Below are 18,860 nucleotides of genomic sequence, written 5' to 3' on the forward strand. Positions count from 1 at the left end.
TAAAAATTACTTTACGCCCCGGAGAAGAAGTTGACCCCCTCCGATTGTCACTGTATAATTCGCACTCTGGGCTTGAGTTCACATGGATGGTTCCTTCCCATTCAGAGAAAGGGCAATTACAAGAGTATGAGATACAACTGGGTTTCAAAGTGCCCCAAGCAGCTGGTAGTCCCACGGAATGTCAGACGCGGGTTATGTTGGCATGACAGCCATGGCTGTTAAAGGGGCTTCAAGGGCTGGTGCTTTAATGATGCACCTGTCTGATCAACTGTGAAAGCCTTGATACTGCTGTGGTTGTGACACAACTGAATGGATCACAAATATGGAAGAAATATTTTGTGATTCTAGTTGATTAAAGATATGTTATGGTGCTGGCTCAGCTGTCCAGCAGATCTGTCACGTTTTGTTGACAGGTTTCCCAGAGGCCAGGAATCTCCTCTGCAACCTACTGCCCATGACATCAGTAAACTACTGTACTGCCCATGACATCAGTACACTACTGTACTGCCCATGACATCTCTAAGCTACTGTACTGCCCATGACATCAGTAAACTACTGTACTGCCTATGACATCAGTACACTACTGTACTGCCCATGACATCTCTAAGCTACTGTACTGCCCATGACATCACTAAACTACTGTACTGCCCATGACATCACAAAACTACTGTACTGCCCATGACATCCCTAAACTACTGTACTGCCCATTACATCACTGAACTACTGTCCATGACATCATTAAACTAATGTGCTGGCAAGGTTGCTGTTTAGGTCAGAATCTTGGAAGGTTTTATTTTTCTTATGAATTCCTTTTGAGGCACCAATTGTTCTCTTTTCCTCTTTGTCTCCCTGAATTGTTTACGTATGTGCACAGGGTTAGTTTGAACTGCTATCTTGTGCTTGCCTGGAGACGGCGAATTACCCAGAGAGGGGCTGAGTGAATCTGATTGGAACAAGGAACAGATCAAAGAGAGAAGTAGTATTAATATCAAATTATTGGATAGTACTTTATTTTCTAATGCATTTTCAGACACACCAGCAAACTGTTATCAACTATCTGCTGCTTATGTGTTGAAGTTAAAGGGCATGGACACATGAGCAGTAGATGAATATATGGGGACCATCTTTCATATTGTTAGACTGGATGAATTCCATCGCTTCAGAAAAATACGATCCACTGATATTGTTGATTAAATTAGCCACCGACAATTATCATCAGTGGAGCCCATGCCAGGCTCCTGTGGAAAGGGCTCAAGCTGCATGATTGGATGATTAGAGGGTTAGGATTCATTAGGTGATTGGTGGGCAAAGAGATACTGATCATTTCCTGTCCACTTTATGGTGATTAAATCATGATTTGATCATTTGGAGTGTGGCGGAGGCTGGAGGATGCAGGATGAAGGGAAATGAGTGCACCAGAACAACTGAAGGAGTAAGATGAAGTCATGAATAGGAAGCTGTTATTTCATCCCTATCACTTAATCACTGTTAACACTGTGTGTTTGTCTGTGTGTTTTTGTGTGTGAATATGTATGTGTGTGTTGGTGTGTGTGTGTGTGTGTGCATGTGTGTTTGTGCATGAGTGTGTGGGTTGCGTTTTTCCCCCGCAGCGACCCTGTTACACTTACAACATGAGCGACATCTATGAATCGGCAGCCAACTCCCTTGGTCTGTTCGGCAGCAGCCAGTGCCTGACTAAGGTAGAGCTGAGGGTGGCCTGCAAGGGAATCTCCGACCGTGACGCCCTCTCCAAGCCGGACCCTTGCGTCCTCATCAAAATGCAGTCCCATGGACAGTGGCTAGAGGTAGGAGACCGTCACTGGTATCCAAACTATCCATCAGGGACACATTCCAAACACTGTGACTCGGTTTAAACAAGGTCTATGTCTGAATGCTGTGTGTCTGTGTTCCGTACATTTTAATGAAGCTGAACACTAGAAGGTCCTAGAAGGTTGTAGCATCAGTGAGACTGTCTGCGTTTAGTCACAGGGAGAGCACAGTGGGTCAACCCCTCCTATTTAATTGATGGGGCGGAGTGCTACCGACGAGGCACCTGAATTATGGAGCCGTGCTGTCTTGATCTGAGCACAGCAATCAGAGATGCTAAGCCCTCGCTCTGCTAACATCCCTAGCTGTCTGCCTTCTGGATGTGTTGCTTCTCCAAGGTTTTAAAAAGTCTTCTGATTTGTGAAACAAAAGAACCCTAACGGTTTCTCTTGGGAATGCATGTGTTAATGGTGCCGTTTGTTTACTGGATAGGAAAAATACAGCGAAAGCTCCAACCTTCAGTGAATGATCACCAATGGCCGCTGTGTTCTGTGGTTTCAGCTGGTGATGGTTCAGGATGGCGTTGATGCATATTTTCTGGGTGTTCAGTTGAATATCAAGCATCTAAGGCGTCATTAACCAATGCCCTGTTCCTGATGGTGTAAAGTTTGATACTTTGTAGTGCAGGACAGGGTCTTTGTTTTCACCAAGCTTGGGAATCACAACCACGCTGACCAGCTCCTAACCTTACTGAGGCCTGTAGAGAAATCTCTTGGGCACCAGCCCCACTGAATCCTGACCCTTTTATCAAATGCATGTGTTTGTCATCTCATGCACAGTTTGAAAGGAGAGTATGTATTGCACCATGGCTTTCACAGAAAACTAAACATGGCTAGTGGTTCCAACTTTGATATGACAATCCCATACCATGCTAGCTGAAAAAGTGTGTGTGTGTGGGTGTGTATGTGTGTGTGTGTTAACCTTTTTCAGATAGGAGTCTTTCTCTGTGTGAAATAGATTCCACACCTTTCTGCAGATTGTCTGTCAGCCAGTGAAAAAGCCAGCAGCGTCTGTTATCTCAAGTAACGACTCTGCCACAGAGCCCCAACCCCCCTCCCCGCACACACGCACACATACACACTCTCTGTCAAAATTGTTTTATATCTGTCAACCAATTCCTGCCTCTCTCATCTTTAAAGAACAATATAAACATTTTGAAACCTCCAGCAAGCTTGTGACACAAATGTAAACTATTGAAAGTAATGAACTACTTTACTGTTAATATAGAATTATAGGAGTATGTCTCAATTACATCTGCGCCACATAAACTAAACCTCAAGTTCTCCTGAAGAAATCATTTTTGTAAATGGAGAGTATGGAGTTTTAGCTATGGCCTATGAAATCAAGGACTATGAGACGTCTTTAGTAGTGTGTATTGGCTTTCCATCATGAATTTAACACAAATGGAAATAGACTCTTGAATTGCGAAAGGTATGCTCAAAAACCCACACGCACGCATTCACATACACAGAAAAAAGAAGCCCATGGTTGATTTAACATGTTTGTAGTATATTATTAGTGTCTGCCCGCACACCTATGTCAGTGTGCTGATTAGTGTTAGGATAGCGACCTTAACCCCCCCCCCACCACCACCTCCGCACCCCCTCCCCAGTGCTCGGCCTCCTAACGTGGGCTGTGAAATGTGACAAAAGGCATGTGATTATCCAGCCACAGAGAAGCTGAGATGAGGACACCCAGGAAGAGGTGAGGACTGCTAACTCTTAGTATCAGGACCTGGTGAGAAGGCTGTGGAGGGTTAAGTACGGCAGGTCAGGCAGGGTTGTTTACAGTATGTAGCTGGGAGCTGGAGATACGAGGGAGGAGAGAGGGTTGTTATGGGAGAAGGAGCATGGGGAGCGATAGAGAGAGAGAGAGAGAGAGAGAGAGAGAGAGAGAGAGAGAGAGAGAGAGAGAGAGAGAGAGAGAGAGAGAGAGAGAGAGAGAGAGAGAGAGAGGGGGGGGGGTTATGGGAGAAGGAGCATGGGGAGCTATAGAGAGAGAGAGGGGGGGGGGGTTATCACATTGTTTCTACTGTAAGGATAAGAGGTCTTTTGAAGCTTCTGGAATGCCTTCTAATCTTTAGGCAGACCCCCAACCTCCATCCCTCACATGCTGCAACCAGGCATTTGTCTCATCCTCCTCCCTCCCCAGTCAGATCAAAATTGGCTGGTTGAAGAGGGATGCTGGGATTCCTACAGGACTTCTCCCTCTCAGTCAGCGAGGAGATGTGTGAGGCAGATGCTTTCATCCTGCCAGATCACTTTGACCAGACAGACTCTCTAACAGCTTTATCTGAAAAAACTAAAGGTTAATACTTGGGGGTTGACACAAGTGGGGAAAGCGGGAAGAGAGAGAGAGAATGAAAGAGAACATGGATGAATCATATACTGTAGCTGGAACTTGTGGAAAGAATGGGATTTCCTATGTGCCTATGTTGATCACAATCAGCTATGACCTTATCATGTGTTCATATGTGCTGCCTTATTATCCATTCATATAATTATGTTCCTATTGAAACCTACTGTGTCCTGATGACAGTTACAGTTCACATTCAAAATCTTGACTTCAGTCTCACAAAGAAACATGGATTTAACAGAACTTTTATACACATGCAATAGAAACACATAATCCATATTGATGTCAACTGATGTTTACACACTTCCAAACAGTTCTTATCTGTTGCTTTCGGAGAACCGACTAACCACATAGATATTCAATTAAGGACCATTTCTCACTGAGCATCATCTTGTTTACCATCTGTTTCTGGGGACAGTCGATAGTTTACCATCTGCCTGCTCGGCAGACTGCAATCAGAGGGTGCTGCATGCCAGCCAGAACTGTCAAGTCCAGAAAATTCAAGAAAAATCGAAAAAGTGTCCAACCGTTGTGGATGTGTCCGTCCAGGTGGACAGGACGGAGGTGATCCGGAGCAGCATCAGCCCCACCTTCTCCAAGATCTTCACTCTGGACTTCTACTTTGAGGAGGTGCAGCGACTACGCTACGAACTCTATGACATCAGCAGCAGCCACAATGGGCTGAAGGAAGAGACCTTTCTGGGCGCCATGGAGTGTACGCTGGGCCAGGTTGGTTCTATGGCACAACCTACTCAGACCCATGTTGTTCTGGCACCTCTAGCATTCCATATTCTGTACTCACTCAGCAAATCCAACCAGCGCTCTTTAAGATCCTTTCCTTCAGAGAATTTGGTTCTGGGGGTCTGTCTCAGATAAGATGTGATTGTTAAGATGTACTGTTTATTTTCTCAGGCTCGAGTGCTGATAGAGAATGTTAGGGATATGGATGTTGGGGATGTAGAATTATAGTGGACTCCATTTCCCTGTAATCACTGCAGGGTTAATGCTATTCACTTAGGAAATACAACACTTACACCATTTAAACAATAACACGATTAAAATCCAGGCACCGGTCTTGGCACCACTTGTTTATGTTCATTCATGGTAAAGATTTCCTCATGAACATCTTCCTCCATAGTAAGTTCACCAGAGATTCCTGACATCCTGTCACTATAATGGGAAACCTTGTCTCATCCTCTCCTCCACTGCTGTTCCCTCTTCCTTGTTTTGTCTCCCCATGGTTTCCCTCTGTGGCATCAAGTCTGGGGAGACCTAGGGACAGGTGTCTCATGGCTTATCTTTCTCCAACAGATTGTGTCCCAGAGAAAACTCTCCAAAGCTTTGCTCAAACAGGGTAGCACAGTGGGCAAATCCTCCATACTGGTAAAGTGCCTATCTTTCTTTTTCTATCTCTCTCTATTTCTCTCCCTCTCTCGCTGTCACACACACACAAACACTGACATGCTCCGCTGTGCTTCCCGTCGCTTTTTGGAATGAACTCTTCCCTCCCTTCCCCTTCTCGCTACGTCTCAGCCATCCACACTCTACTTTTCCTGTAAAGAAGTACAATTATGCACTGTGAAATTAAGGGCTTGTTTACCTTTCTTTTACTCCCTACGCTGGGGTCTTTAGATAATGTGTAATTACTTGAGAACATACTCTTGTTTGGGCACACATAGGCTCAACAACATTGTGATAGCTTACTGAGAAAACATCAAGCATTATCCTTAAACCTAACGTGAGCTCATCAATTTTTTGCATGGCAGCTTTTGCCATTTACTAGCATCTTCTAGTATTCAACTGATCCCTGCAGACATGTGTAGACATGTTCAATGCATCAGTTTGTGTCTGTTTTTGTCTGTCTGTGATAAACTGTTTTAATCGTAAGTATTATATCCCATCTGTTTCTGAAGGCCTATTTTCTTTTTGTCATACAAATTGGAACCTGTTTTATGCTGTATACTTTGTGCTGGAAAATCTTTGTTAGACCGCAGAGAAGGTTTCAGTGGCCGTTTTCAAATACCCCTTCTTTTGAGGCTTCACACAAACCATAATTCCCCAGGTAAAATTAAATTGTTGTTAATAATAGATGAACACTCATACACAGTTATCATTTTACTCAGATGACAACGAAATTACAGAACAGTCAAACAGAAATCATGACAACATGACACACCACGCACTCATTGGCTGGAAACCATTTATCACAGGGTGTGTTTTTGCACTGTTTTAGTGTGTGTTTCACCACTGAAGTGTGTGCTTCATCATGTGTGTTGTCACAGATCACTGCTGAGGAGTTGACGGGGAACGATGACTATATTGAGCTGTCTTTCAGTGCCAGGAAATTGGACGACAAGGCAAGTCCTAGCACTGTAGATGTCCTGTATCAAATGGGTCATCATAACTGTCTTGGCACAATATGTCTTTTGGGGATTTTTTTCTACTCATGTTGACATGTTTGTTTTGACTGTTCAGGACTTTTTCAGTAAATCAGACCCCTTCCTAGAGATCTTCAGGATAAATGATGATTCCACAACACAACTTGTACACAGAACAGAGGTAAAACAAAACTGCAGTAATACCTAACCTCAGCTGAAATAGAGGCTAACCTTATATAGTGGGAAAAAATGTGACAAAACGCATGTGATCGTGCAAGATGTTGCATGAACTACATGAACTAAGCCTGAGATTGATATAGCCATACTTTCTTAATCCTGTAGATACGTGTTGTTGCATGAACCGTGTCTCAACCGTACATGTTGATTTAATCTCAACAACAAGTCACACTAACTGAGACTAACCCACTCATCCAGTGGTTTACTGTTTCTTTCTTTTTTGCTCTGCTCACAGACTGTTATGAACAACCTCAACCCTATGTGGATAACCTTCAAAGTGTCTCTCAACTCTCTTTGTAGTGGAGACCATGACCGAAAACTCAAGGTAAGAGTTCCTGTCTCCACAAACAGCTGTATTCAGACAATGGATTGATTCTCGATTTAGTCAGAGGTCTTCATTTGACATATTGGATTCCACTGGTTATATTTAGCTGTAGAATGAAAGACAGTTAAAGTGACGTTTGTTTAGGAGAGACTGTGTGTGAGAGTGTGACAGAAAGAGAAGGAGGATGCAGGATGCATAGAGAGAAAACAAGAGAGAGATAGAGAGAGGGAGGGAGGGAGGGAGGGAGGGAGGGAGGGAGGGAGGGAGGGAGGGAGGGAGGGAGGGAGAGGGAGGGAGGGAGGGAGGGAGGGAGGGAGGGAGGGAGGGAGGGAGGGAGGGAGGGAGGGAGGGAGGGAGGGAGGGAGGGAGGGAGGGAGGGAGAGTGAGAGAGGGAGGGAGGGAGGGAGGGAGGGAGGGAGGGAGGGAGGGAGGGAGGGAGGGAGAGGGAGAGGGAAAGGGAGGGAGAGGGAGAGGGAGAGGGAGAGGGAGAGGGAGAGGGAGAGGGAGAGGGAGAGGGAGAGGGAGAGAGAGAGAGAGAGAGAGAGAGAGAGAGAGATGTGGTGTATCTGTGTAGCCTTGGTCCTAATTCCCAAGGGAGAGAAGACATGACTCTCACCTGTGACTTGGCCTGGTAACACTTAAGTTCTTCCATCCTCTGACATATTTGAATCATTTATCTGCTAAGTTGAAAAGACTTGACGGGAAACAGATTAGAACTCATTAAACATGTATGTTGTGTATTTAAGGCGACTTCTGTCATTGTCGCTAAATGGGCTAAAGAGCTATCCCAATTCTTCACCTCCTACTTCCCTTCCATTTACTTCCCTCCTTTCTCACTATACACCCAACTAAACTCTTGAACTGTACATTTCTTCAACCTCTTTACTTTTAGTTGTTTTGCTCCCTAAGGAGACACATCATTGGATTCTGTAATTCATTGGCTTTTCCTCTGACAAGTTAAAGTGACAGTGTGTAAACATTTAGAAAATAAACATGACATTTCATCCTCTCCTCCCGTTCGTGAGGCTGAGACATTTCCTCCCAAGCATTCGATATTTTTGGGGGGTTTTCAGGTTTCATAACTTCAGTGCCATTTCTGTTATGAAAGCAGGAGCAGTATTCCATTTCCACCCAGCTCTGCCTGTGGTATATAATTAATGACAGGGAGGATATCTGGAAACACACACACAGACACACACACTAACCGTCTTAATATACCAACCTGGCCTTAATTGGGCAGCTACTCACTTGACTCCATTTGACCTTAACAAGAGAACAATTCTAAATGTGCAGAAAAAGTCTTCTAATTTAGCGATTTATACTGCCCAGACCCAGAGAGAGTTCAGAGACTGTGGTCATATGTGACAGCACTGTGGAATGAGAGACAGACACAGAAAGGAGCAAGATTCCCATTCTCAGTGATGCATTATTTATGTGCTCCTTAAAACCGGGAGGGGCGACGAGGAATTTGGAAGTCTTGGTGGCTTGACGAGCTTGTGTCAGAATTCTCTAAGATCCTCTTAATCCTGTCAGATGTTGACTCTGGGTCGTCCACTTGTCCAAGACGTTGTGTGGCTGACAGTTTGGGTGAGAGGTTGGGTGTGCATGTTTGTGTACGTGCGTGCGTGTGTGTGTGTAGAACAATATGTGTGTGTATGCGTAGGACAGTTTGTGTCTCATAAATATTATATAGCACTTGCTCAGTTCAAAATTTGCGAATATGATGTAAATTATTTCGGTCATGGCATATTTCAAAAAGCCATTCAGCATTTTATTCTCATCTCATTATAGAACACTATAAAACACATTTAATTGAACATCCCGACATGGATTGATCAGACACAGATCCTTTGTGTAGGGGCCATCTTTCATTGTTTCACTGAAAGGAAAACAACTAAGAAGTGTAATGAGAAAAGAAAGATCCGTCTGCGGTTAGTGAGGATGTGCCACTTGAGGAGATGAATTGCAGGCACCTCTCTCATTCTATCTCTCTCTCTCTCTCTCTATCTCTCTCTCTCTCTCTCTCTCTCTCTCTCTCTCTCTCTTTCTCTCAATCCTCCCCCTGCTCTCTCTGGATTTACGAGCCTGTATGATGTTCCTGTGTCTGAGAAGAAGTCACTCTTCTTCTTGTCAAATGTTTTTCTTGTGAATGATTGTTGTTGGTTAGGGCAAATGTGAAGTTGGTTAGGGTTGGGGTGACAGTTGATAGGGTTTAAGGTGAAGGTGAGGTTGGTTAGGGTGAGGGTAAAAGTGGAGAAGATTGTTCATCTGTGAACAGCCATGCTGTAATACATCGGTCAACTGTGAACACCCTTGATGTAATACGACAGGAAAGAATTGTTCATCACATTGCAGCGATAGATCTGCATCACAGCAACAGATCAAGAAAGGGTCAACGGTCCTTTATCTCTTTGAAACAGGACACACACACAGACAGAGAGAACCAACTCATCTGCTCCTTATAACATCCTTATAGAGCCTTTGCTTCACATCTTCAAATCAATAATTCATGAGGGACATCAAATGTTGATCACTTCAGTAATGTCCTTCGCTGTTTTATTCATAGAACTGCGTCATTGGGGAATCTGTTCAACATGTCTGTGCATCTGACTGGTTCCAGTGCAAATGTACTACCCACATCCTACTGGTCCCAGTGGAAACATCCCATAGTACACAATGTTTCCAGTAGGACTGTTAAGTGCATTCTAACCAGGGCTAGTTTCCCCCCTTCAAAGTTAAAGTGTGTCTGTCTCCAACCCAGACACCAAAACATCAAAGCTCATTGTCCACTGTCACAGAGCACTAAATGTAACAGCAATAAAATGTTTTGTTTTTTCACTTCAGTCTGTCTTTCATCTCTCAATGAGTCTTCTCCTTGTCTCCTTCCCTTCTTTACCAGTGCACAGTGTGGGACTGGGACTCCAATGGGAAGCACGACTTCATAGGTGAATTTGAGGCCACGTTTAAAGAGATGAGAGGGGCGATGGATGGAAGACAGGTATAGCACTACCTTTGTGTGTGTTGTATGGTTGTAATACACATGGACTCACAAACAAATCTATGTATAAACACAGTATAAATACGTGTAAATCGTCTTTGATCCTCATTGCTTCCTAAATGAACAGCAGCCCCCCAGGTAGGGTTGTGCTTCCTTGAAAGCCTGAGCCTGGACTGTCCTCAACAGAGAGAGCAGGTTAGAGCTGAAGCAGAACTATGCGAGTCACTGACCCCAGTTTGTTTTGATGGTTGTATTTGTTGAAGGCTCCACCTGGGATATCCCCCAGCTAAGTTCAGTCAGGGTTCAGTGTTGCCAAGGTGTCCGAAAACAAACAAGTCAGTGTTGGGTGTTGCTACTATAAAATATAATAATGACATATAGCACTGTAGGAATGTGATACTGTATTCCTATATATGGTCCAGGTGGAGGGAATGTTTATCTTTGTGTGAGCTGTGTACACTGTTCTGCTGACAGCTGACTAGGACCCATTGATGCTGAGGCATGTTGGCTCAAGAGTCCTGTTTCCATATCAATGGGTAGGTGGATCAGTGGGACAGAACACCTGCAATTCTGAGAAAAGAGCAATGATCTCTCACAGCAGGATACTAGATGTATCATCATGCTCTCCTTTTGTCCCTCCACCCACCCCATGACGTGTCATACAGGTTTTAGACCACTTTCTTCGACAAGAAGCGAGCCGGTTGGAAGAGTATTGTTCTGCTTGAGTCCAGTGTCTGGAGTCCTTACCTTTAGGGTTCTGGAAAATCCAACTGGTGCTTGACGACTGGATTTAATATGTTCTATTAAGCTAAGTCAATTCTGACAGGATGTGTGGGGGAACTGGTCTCCAGGGACAGAAAAGCACCCCTGTTGAATTTCTGCAATGTTCCTTTTATGATGACTAATGGTCCTTTGAGATGAAAATTCAGTTTTAAAGGTCGGTGTTATTGCTCGTGTAACTAATGGCAATGAGGACTGGATAACGAATATGTCTTCATCATATCCTCAGTGCCATTAGTCATACCAGTAATCTCCAAGTCACATGTCATGATAACTTTTGTAGAGGTCAGCATTTATCACCAATTAACATCATCACCTTCAATCATGAAGATTGTCTGAGCAGTCAAACCTAACTGAAAGTTCAACATAATCCATTTTGGGTTAAGAAACACAGAAATGTCACCTAACATCCCCCTGTTATTGTTTGATAACGGCAGCTTTTAGGAACAGACTTCCTGGGAACAGAGGATTAGACAGGATGTTTTTTATTGGCCACAATGTTGTCTCTAGAATGACAAACTACTTTGTCAATGTTGTATGAATGGGTCTTCTGCAACCTCTATGCCCTGGCAGAGATGTCTTCATTACCACTCAGACTCACCGCTCTGGGCAGAGGCATTGTGGGTAATTACATAGTTACATTATGCTGTGACATGCTTCAGTGTCTAAAGGAACCCTGCAGTGCTTTGGCCCACTAATTGTTTCTCTCATGGAATTATGGACTGTAAGCTTGTCATATCCTTTTGTGTTTTGACCAAACGAAGGTCCATCTGTTGTCTGTTTGATAGGCATGTAGTTCCACAGCAGTGTAGGGGTTTTTATATTGGCCAAACAACCAAAACATGCCAATGGAGGTGGATGAAGAGGTATGGGGCCAGCATACAGCATGTACTTAATGCACAAGGCAGGGATGACTCCTTCTGGAAGCAGAAATGATTGCCTCAGAGTAGCAACCTGTTTTGAAGCAGGTAGGCATTCCAATGGTCATGTTGTTCACAACCAGGTGAGAACATTTCGAAAGCTTTGAAAGGCTTCTCCTGATTCCCTTTGAGTACTAATGTCTAAAAAGTAGAACTACTGTAAAAGTAGTTGGCTCTTGAAAGAACTGGTTAATCTGCATAATCACAAATGGATCTCCTTGAATAATCCTTCTTTAGCAAGCAACAATTTACTGTTATTGGGATGAATGGTGTCATGTTTAGTGCTGTTTATTGTTATTCCCTGCTAACATGGTAGGTTTGCTCCATGGTGTGAATCATGTTATTATCTCATTTCAGAACAATACACAACAAAACACAGATATAGCTCTCCCCAGAGCCAAAATATTTCATCCTGATTAGAATGCTAAGAAACAATTTGGGTTAACACAGTCATGTATGTCCTTGTTGTTTCTTCCTCAGGTCCAGTGGGAGTGTATAAACCCCAAATATAAGATAAAGAAAAAGAACTACAAGAACTCTGGAATTGTCATTCTAAATCAGTGCAAGGTGATTCACAACATAAAATCATCTCTCGTGCCTTTAATATTTCTTTCAGTCTGTATTCCCTCCTCTCATTTCTCTTTCTAGCCTCATCCATGGCCTTTGTCCTTCTATCCTCTCCTTTCTCCTTTCTCCTCCCCTCTCCTTCCCTCCTCCCCTCCTCCCCTCTTCTACTTCTCCCTCTCTCCTTCTCTCCTCCTCCTCTCCTTTCCTCCCTTCCTCCTTTTCCCCTTCTATCCTTCTTTCCTCCCCTCCTCCTCTTCTTTCTATTCCCCCCCTCCATCCTCTCCTTTTCCACTCCTCTCCTCCTCTCCTGATGTCTGGCTGACTGATCAGTAATCTTTGTCATCATAATGTGACAGGAGAAAGTTGGGTGTGATCAGATTGGGTCTGACTAACATGACATTTCCTCTGTAAGAGGAAGTCACAGATGGCCCTCACAGATAACTCCTCTGATCTGCAGCTCAAGGTGCTAGGGTGTAAGTGTGATGACAAAAAACATTGAATACCAAATATAATTTCATGACGCAAGCGCTTTATTCTGGGCTGCAATCTGGCTGTTGTACTTTGACATTTCGGTTGATTTGAATTGGTTACAGAGCTTGTATTGTAGTACCCCTCACTACCAAGTTGGTATGTTATATAATGAACTCAATGTCAATGCCGTTATTTTATTTTAACGTGATAGAAAGTAATTATGACACATGGTCATTTGATTACAATTACCATTCCTTTGATCATATATTACCTACGTGCTGATATCAACAAACATTCCCTCCATTCCCGACTCTTCAGTGTAAGTGGTTATACAGAACAACATTTCTTTAATGAAACCACAGAGGTTAATATGGAATGTGAATGGCCAGCTGGCGTCCTGGGCACTAATAGCCCCATGCTCAGTCAGCTGGTATTTAAAAGGCTGAGATGGAGGGTGAGGGGCTCCAAAGTGGCCAGTAAGTGTGTCCATCACTCCACCACCACAGTGATTGGCTCAATGTTCTTACAGTTTGCCATTGCTCAGCTGCTGTCAAGAGCTTTTTTCCCTGGTCCACAGATTATAAAGATGCACTCTTTCCTCGACTACATTATGGGTGGCTGTCAGATCCAGTTTACAGTGAGTTCCGCTCATCCTAAACACACACACACACATACACACACACTAACATGGCTACTTATCAATTCATATGCCTTTTAGACTCTCAGACCGCTTTACAAGGAGATCGGTGTGGACCACAGTCTGCCACTCTATAACAGGACAACAAACATCTGAATGATTTCAAGCCTCAAAACATGCAAAACATACCCATGCAATCTAAGTCAGTCAGTCAAAGGATTGAATGAGACCATTAGTGTCCATAGAGTGAGAGCGTTAGACCGCAGAAAGGAGCTAACATGAGTGTGAAGCGCGGTATTGCATAAGTGTCAGATAAAGGATGCTGTTCTAGATAATTGGCATGAAGCTCTTCTTTGATTGCCACTCGTCTTCCCAGGTAGCTATTGATTTCACTGCCTCTAATGGTGATCCTCGCAACAGCTGCTCACTCCACTACATCCACCCCTACCAGCCTAACGAGTACCTCAAAGCCCTGGTCGCCGTGGGAGAGATCTGCCAGGATTACGACAGGTAAGATGTGGCCTCCACCAGCAATGGAACAGCTCCAATCCAACAGTTACTCTTTAAGGTTGAAAAGCGGACAATCATAAATCAGCAAACACATCAACAGGTGACTGCACAGGGAAGACATTTGCTGTGTTCTCTTTCCCACTGTGAAAACGTAAATAAGTCAAGAGACCTGGCTGTGTACAGTTGTGTAAGGTTACATATGGATGTGGACAGTTGTGTATGGACATATATGGGTGTGTACAGTTGTGTCAAACCAGTTTTAGTATCTGCGGCTGCCTGCCCTCTTGCTTTTTAATCCCTTTCTTGTCGCTTTTTTGTCCTCTCAATTCAGTGACAAAATGTTCCCTGCATTTGGCTTCGGTGCACGGATCCCGCCTGACTTTAAGGTAATTTCAGCAGCTCCAGCCTTTCACACAGTTGGGCTCAGCCTCGTGGGACTTTATTAATGACTCCCCTGGTGTGTGGAGGCCAGGCCAGGCGCTCTCTCTCCTGGCTAGCCGCTGATTACGCCCCCACACCCCCACACAACCCCCCCCCCCCCCCGTAACCCCAGGCCCCCTAGCTCTGCCACTCTGAGTCACTAAACTGTTACCCAGCAGGAAATGAGTGACACTGCCTGCCGTGGCTGTCTGGAACTGCTTCTGAGAGATACATGCTCGCAATTATGCTGCCCATTGTCCAGCCCTGTGTGTGTGTGCGTGTATTCATATTTGAGTTGGTGTGTGTGTGTGTGTGTGTTTGTGTAGGTGTGTGTGTGTTTTATTCTAGTTGTGTAACTCTGTGTGGGGGGTTTGTAAGTGTGTACTTTCTGCTTTGTGTTAACATTGGATGTTGATCATGAGATCTAAAGGAAATATTTGTCCTCTTCCCCCAGGTGTCCCATGACTTTGCTGTGAATTTTAATGAGGAGAACCCAGAATGTGCAGGTGTGTAAACTGTCCTAGGTATTGAGTGAATTGGAAAAACCTCTCTGGTTTTAATGAATTCAAACTAGTTTCCACATGCACATGTGAAGTGTAATTCTATACAGCTTTTTAGGATGACATTTTCAAGATCTAAATGTCCGACTCCTAGTTTCAAATGACAAACGCTTTGGTTGGAACTGGTTGAAAACCCCACAGAAAGGTGACCCATAGAATCCACTAACTCTTTTGAGGCTTCTGTCATTGCCAACTACAAGGAATCAATAGGTGGAGGCCAGAATAATAACTCTGTAGGGGACAGACCTCCCAGACATGAATGTTTAATACTGCTGTAAAATGCATTGTGTTCCACGGGGAGTGAGGCTGCGGGGAGAGAGGCTGATGTGTCATACAGTCAAATCAACCTTCGTAACGAGTCTTTAGGGGTTTGAACTACTGAGGATGACATGGCTCACTACGTTTACTTTTCAAATTCCCTAGTACATTTAGTCATTTTACATTTAGTCATTTAAGAACATCATTGTGCAAAAATATTTACTTTTATCGTTTTATGACGCGGCAGACACACTCAATCGAGAGCATCGGGGAGATATTGTGCACCTTTTTTAGAATTGGAACACAAAATGAGCTTAGGTCTGTATGTATTACACATGCTCAAGTAGTCTCTTTAGATACAATGTAGGCTACTTGCATTCCTGGTTTACGATCCAACACATACAAATCATGTAAGAGTTATGAATAATAAAAAGATATGAAGAATAACAAAAATAAACTTGAAACATGATTGACTGTCGGCACGTTACTAAGGTCACAGTAGAGCACGATCTCCTAGGATGTGAGCAATTGGTTCAGTGGGATGGATTGGCATGGGGTAACCTCGTGCATATCACTGCCAGTGCCAGTCACATGCTCGTGATGTCACTTCATCCCCCCCAAAGAGACTTCCGTAGAGAAAGAATCTGACTTGGTCTCATTTACACAGCCCACTTTTATTTATAGTCAAATGTTTCCACACTCTGGCTATGAATAGTCTGATCAGCTTGTCAACTCACGCCCCACTGTCGGGTGTGTATTGGTGTCACTTGATTTTTTTGGACAGTTATTTTTGTGTGACTGGTCCCCTGTCCCAATTTCCTTCACACGGGGCACCAACCAGTAGCTGCCTAGACAAGTCTCTACCTGCCAGGGACTGATCAAGGGTTCCGGTGTCAAGTAATAGATAGATGGGATGGAATCCCTCATTCAAGGCCCAAGAGTGCAGCTTTCCCAGAGCCAGGACACTGGCTGCTAGCCAGGTCAGAGAGATACATCCTATATAATCACATCCTAAGTGAGGACACACGGTCAGAAATACTGACTCTATTCGCCCAGTAGGTACATTGTTACAAGAATTGAGACTTTGTGCCTTGCCCTCCAAGCAGCAGTGACTTGTCACGACACTGCTCCTTCGATCCCTTTTACACATCTCAGAATTCTGCTCCTCTTAAGGAAAGCCACCCACAGATAATGAATTGCCTGTGCTTGCACGCGCGTGTGTGTTTTGACCCACTGGATGAGCTCATGGATGGGCTGTTTAATTAAGTCAAATTGTCCAAGTTGTCTGTGACCTCTAAAACGCAGTCAGTGAGTAAATAGCATTACTGCTGCTGCAATGGCTCTGGAGGATAGGTCTGATTACATCTGCTTTACTCCTGAGAGAACAGGGTGTGAAAGTGGGGCATCTCTGATGTGCACTATCCTGCCTGGCCACTTACTGTAACAGCTTCACATGTATGCTATCGCAGAAGCATGAACGACCCAAAAGAACATTTGGGCAACCTTACCCCGTCATTAAAACATTTTATAGCTTGGATGCAGTTTCACCAATGCATCACATTATTGCATTTCATGCCTTGCAGCATTTTGATTGTATTTCATAACGTTCTGTTGATATTTGATCATCAAAGAATGCTTTTTGAATTAATTTCATCAAGCCACGCGTTAAGGCTGTAGGTTGTCTAATATTGCAGATCCTTTACAGTGATGTGTTACTGTCTGGCGTCTATATGGAAAATGACTGGATTATTTGCACAGTGTGAAGAATGTGCATGTGTGTTCCCGTGTGTAAGTGTGTGGTTGTTTCTGGTTTAACCATCATATACTATATACATATGTCTATATACTGAATGTGTAGGTATCCAGGGTGTGGTCGATGCCTATCAGAACTGCCTTCCTAAGATCCAACTCTATGGACCCACCAACATCGCCCCTATCATAGAAAAGGTGGCCAGCTCTGCTTCACAGGAAATGCACACCAAGGAGGCAATGGTGAGCTGTAGTGGATGGATTTATGGTTAACATCAATACCGTACATTGTACTTCTGTAAGTTAAATCGTGATATTGTGTATTCACTAGTCTACTTGTCAGCTCGGTTGAGGAAGCCTGGAAATCAAGCCTTTTATTGCAAAACAACTGATGAAGCCCTTCCCCTTACTCCATCTCTGTAGCAGTACTTCATTCTGCTCATCTTGACGGACGGTGTGATCACAGACATGGCGGACACGAGGAAAGCCATCGTCCAAGCCTCCCACCTGCCCATGTCCGTCATCATCGTTGGCGTGGGCAACGCTGACTTCAGCGACATGCAGATGCTGGACGGGGACGACGGGATCCTGCGCTCGCCGAAAGGGGAGCCCGTTCTACGGGACATCGTCCAGTTTGTCCCCTTCCGAAACTTCAAACATGTCAGTCTTGGTGATCTGTGACTTGCAAAATCTCGAAATGCTTTTGTGTGCTAATGAGGTGCTGTTTCTTCATCGTCGTTGTTCATAGTCTACAGGCGTTTCAGACAAATGACCGAACTAGGGTTGTGTGCTGTTGTTGCATTGAGATGAAAGGAAATGTTACTTTGTCACTAGGTTGATGCGAAGAGATACGTAAGCAAAAGTAATTGTGCCACTGTGATACAGTAAGAGTAAGACATCCCCCCCTTTGAAGAATCACTATTGGTTAGAGTTACGGTTGGTAGAAAAGGATTGAGAAATGGTTGCATGCATGCTAACATGGTAGCTCCATTTTGGTTTGCATTGTCTCATGCAAAACTTTTCTAAATATGATCCATAAAAGTGACTCTTCTGACTTTCTCTGCCCCTCCCTTCCAGGCCTCCCCTTCAGCGCTGGCAAAGACTGTCCTTGCAGAAGTGCCCAACCAAGTGGTTGACTACTACAATAGCAAGGGCATCAAGCCCAAAGTGCCCAGTGACTACCAGTCTTCCATAACGTTTGGCCCTTGATCTTTCCCATTTTCTGCACCCAGATAGCTCATCATAGCTAACTTTAAAAGACAGTTACTGTTTGGGGTACATTATATTTTATGTTGTGCATGCTGAAATGTTAACAGGCTCGCATTTGTTGACATTTCAAACATTTATATGATTGAAAAAAAAGCACCCACACAGAAATGCATAACCAACTACAACCAAACTTGGCTTCCCTACAGATGAAGCATGTGAATAAAGGAATGTACTGGATGGAAAACCACCCTTGTTCGTTTTTCTAACAGTTTGTTGAGATTTTGCTAAATTTCGTAAGATTCGTATATTGTAAAGCAGTTTGGATCAATGCAAGTTAAGTGGCAACCTACTTTAATACCCATAGCCTCAGCTGCTGCTTGTGGAGTTGGAGCAGATGCATGGACTGTTGTTTTGCATGCTCATAACGATTCAGGAACGCGTTTTATGTTGTTTTCTTTGTGAGGAATCAAGTTTACAGTGTCGGTTAGGGAAGGGTATTCTCTACTCTAAAGCATGTTCAAATGTGTGAGTAGAACGTAAAGCACAACTTGAGTATTCTGGGAAAATGAATTTAAAATTATGGTCACATGATTTGCAATAGTTCTGTAACCATACAGTAGTGTGTGAAAAAGGATGAACAACTTATGATAATAAACACT

General features: G+C 43.8%; 1 protein-coding gene across 1 annotated transcript; it reads left to right on the forward strand.

Annotated features, from left to right (window-relative positions):
* Positions 1–1,537: 1,537 nt before the first annotated feature.
* cpne4a (copine IVa) lies at positions 1,538–18,445 on the forward strand. The gene is made up of 15 exons (XM_084670263.1): positions 1,538–1,805; positions 4,732–4,911; positions 5,494–5,565; positions 6,465–6,539; positions 6,658–6,741; positions 7,033–7,122; positions 10,022–10,120; positions 12,301–12,387; positions 13,436–13,495; positions 13,872–14,005; positions 14,337–14,391; positions 14,880–14,931; positions 17,102–17,235; positions 17,416–17,652; positions 18,070–18,445. The coding sequence occupies exons 1-15, from the start codon at positions 1,632–1,634 to the stop codon at positions 18,199–18,201; spliced, it is 1,665 nt and encodes a 554-aa protein (XP_084526389.1). The 5' UTR covers positions 1,538–1,631; the 3' UTR covers positions 18,202–18,445.
* The last annotated feature ends 415 nt before the right edge of the window (positions 18,446–18,860 follow it).

This window comes from Hypomesus nipponensis, chromosome 2, assembly GCF_054491055.1.
Source record: "Hypomesus nipponensis isolate SF chromosome 2, ASM5449105v1, whole genome shotgun sequence".
Classification (NCBI taxonomy): domain Eukaryota; kingdom Metazoa; phylum Chordata; class Actinopteri; order Osmeriformes; family Osmeridae; genus Hypomesus; species Hypomesus nipponensis.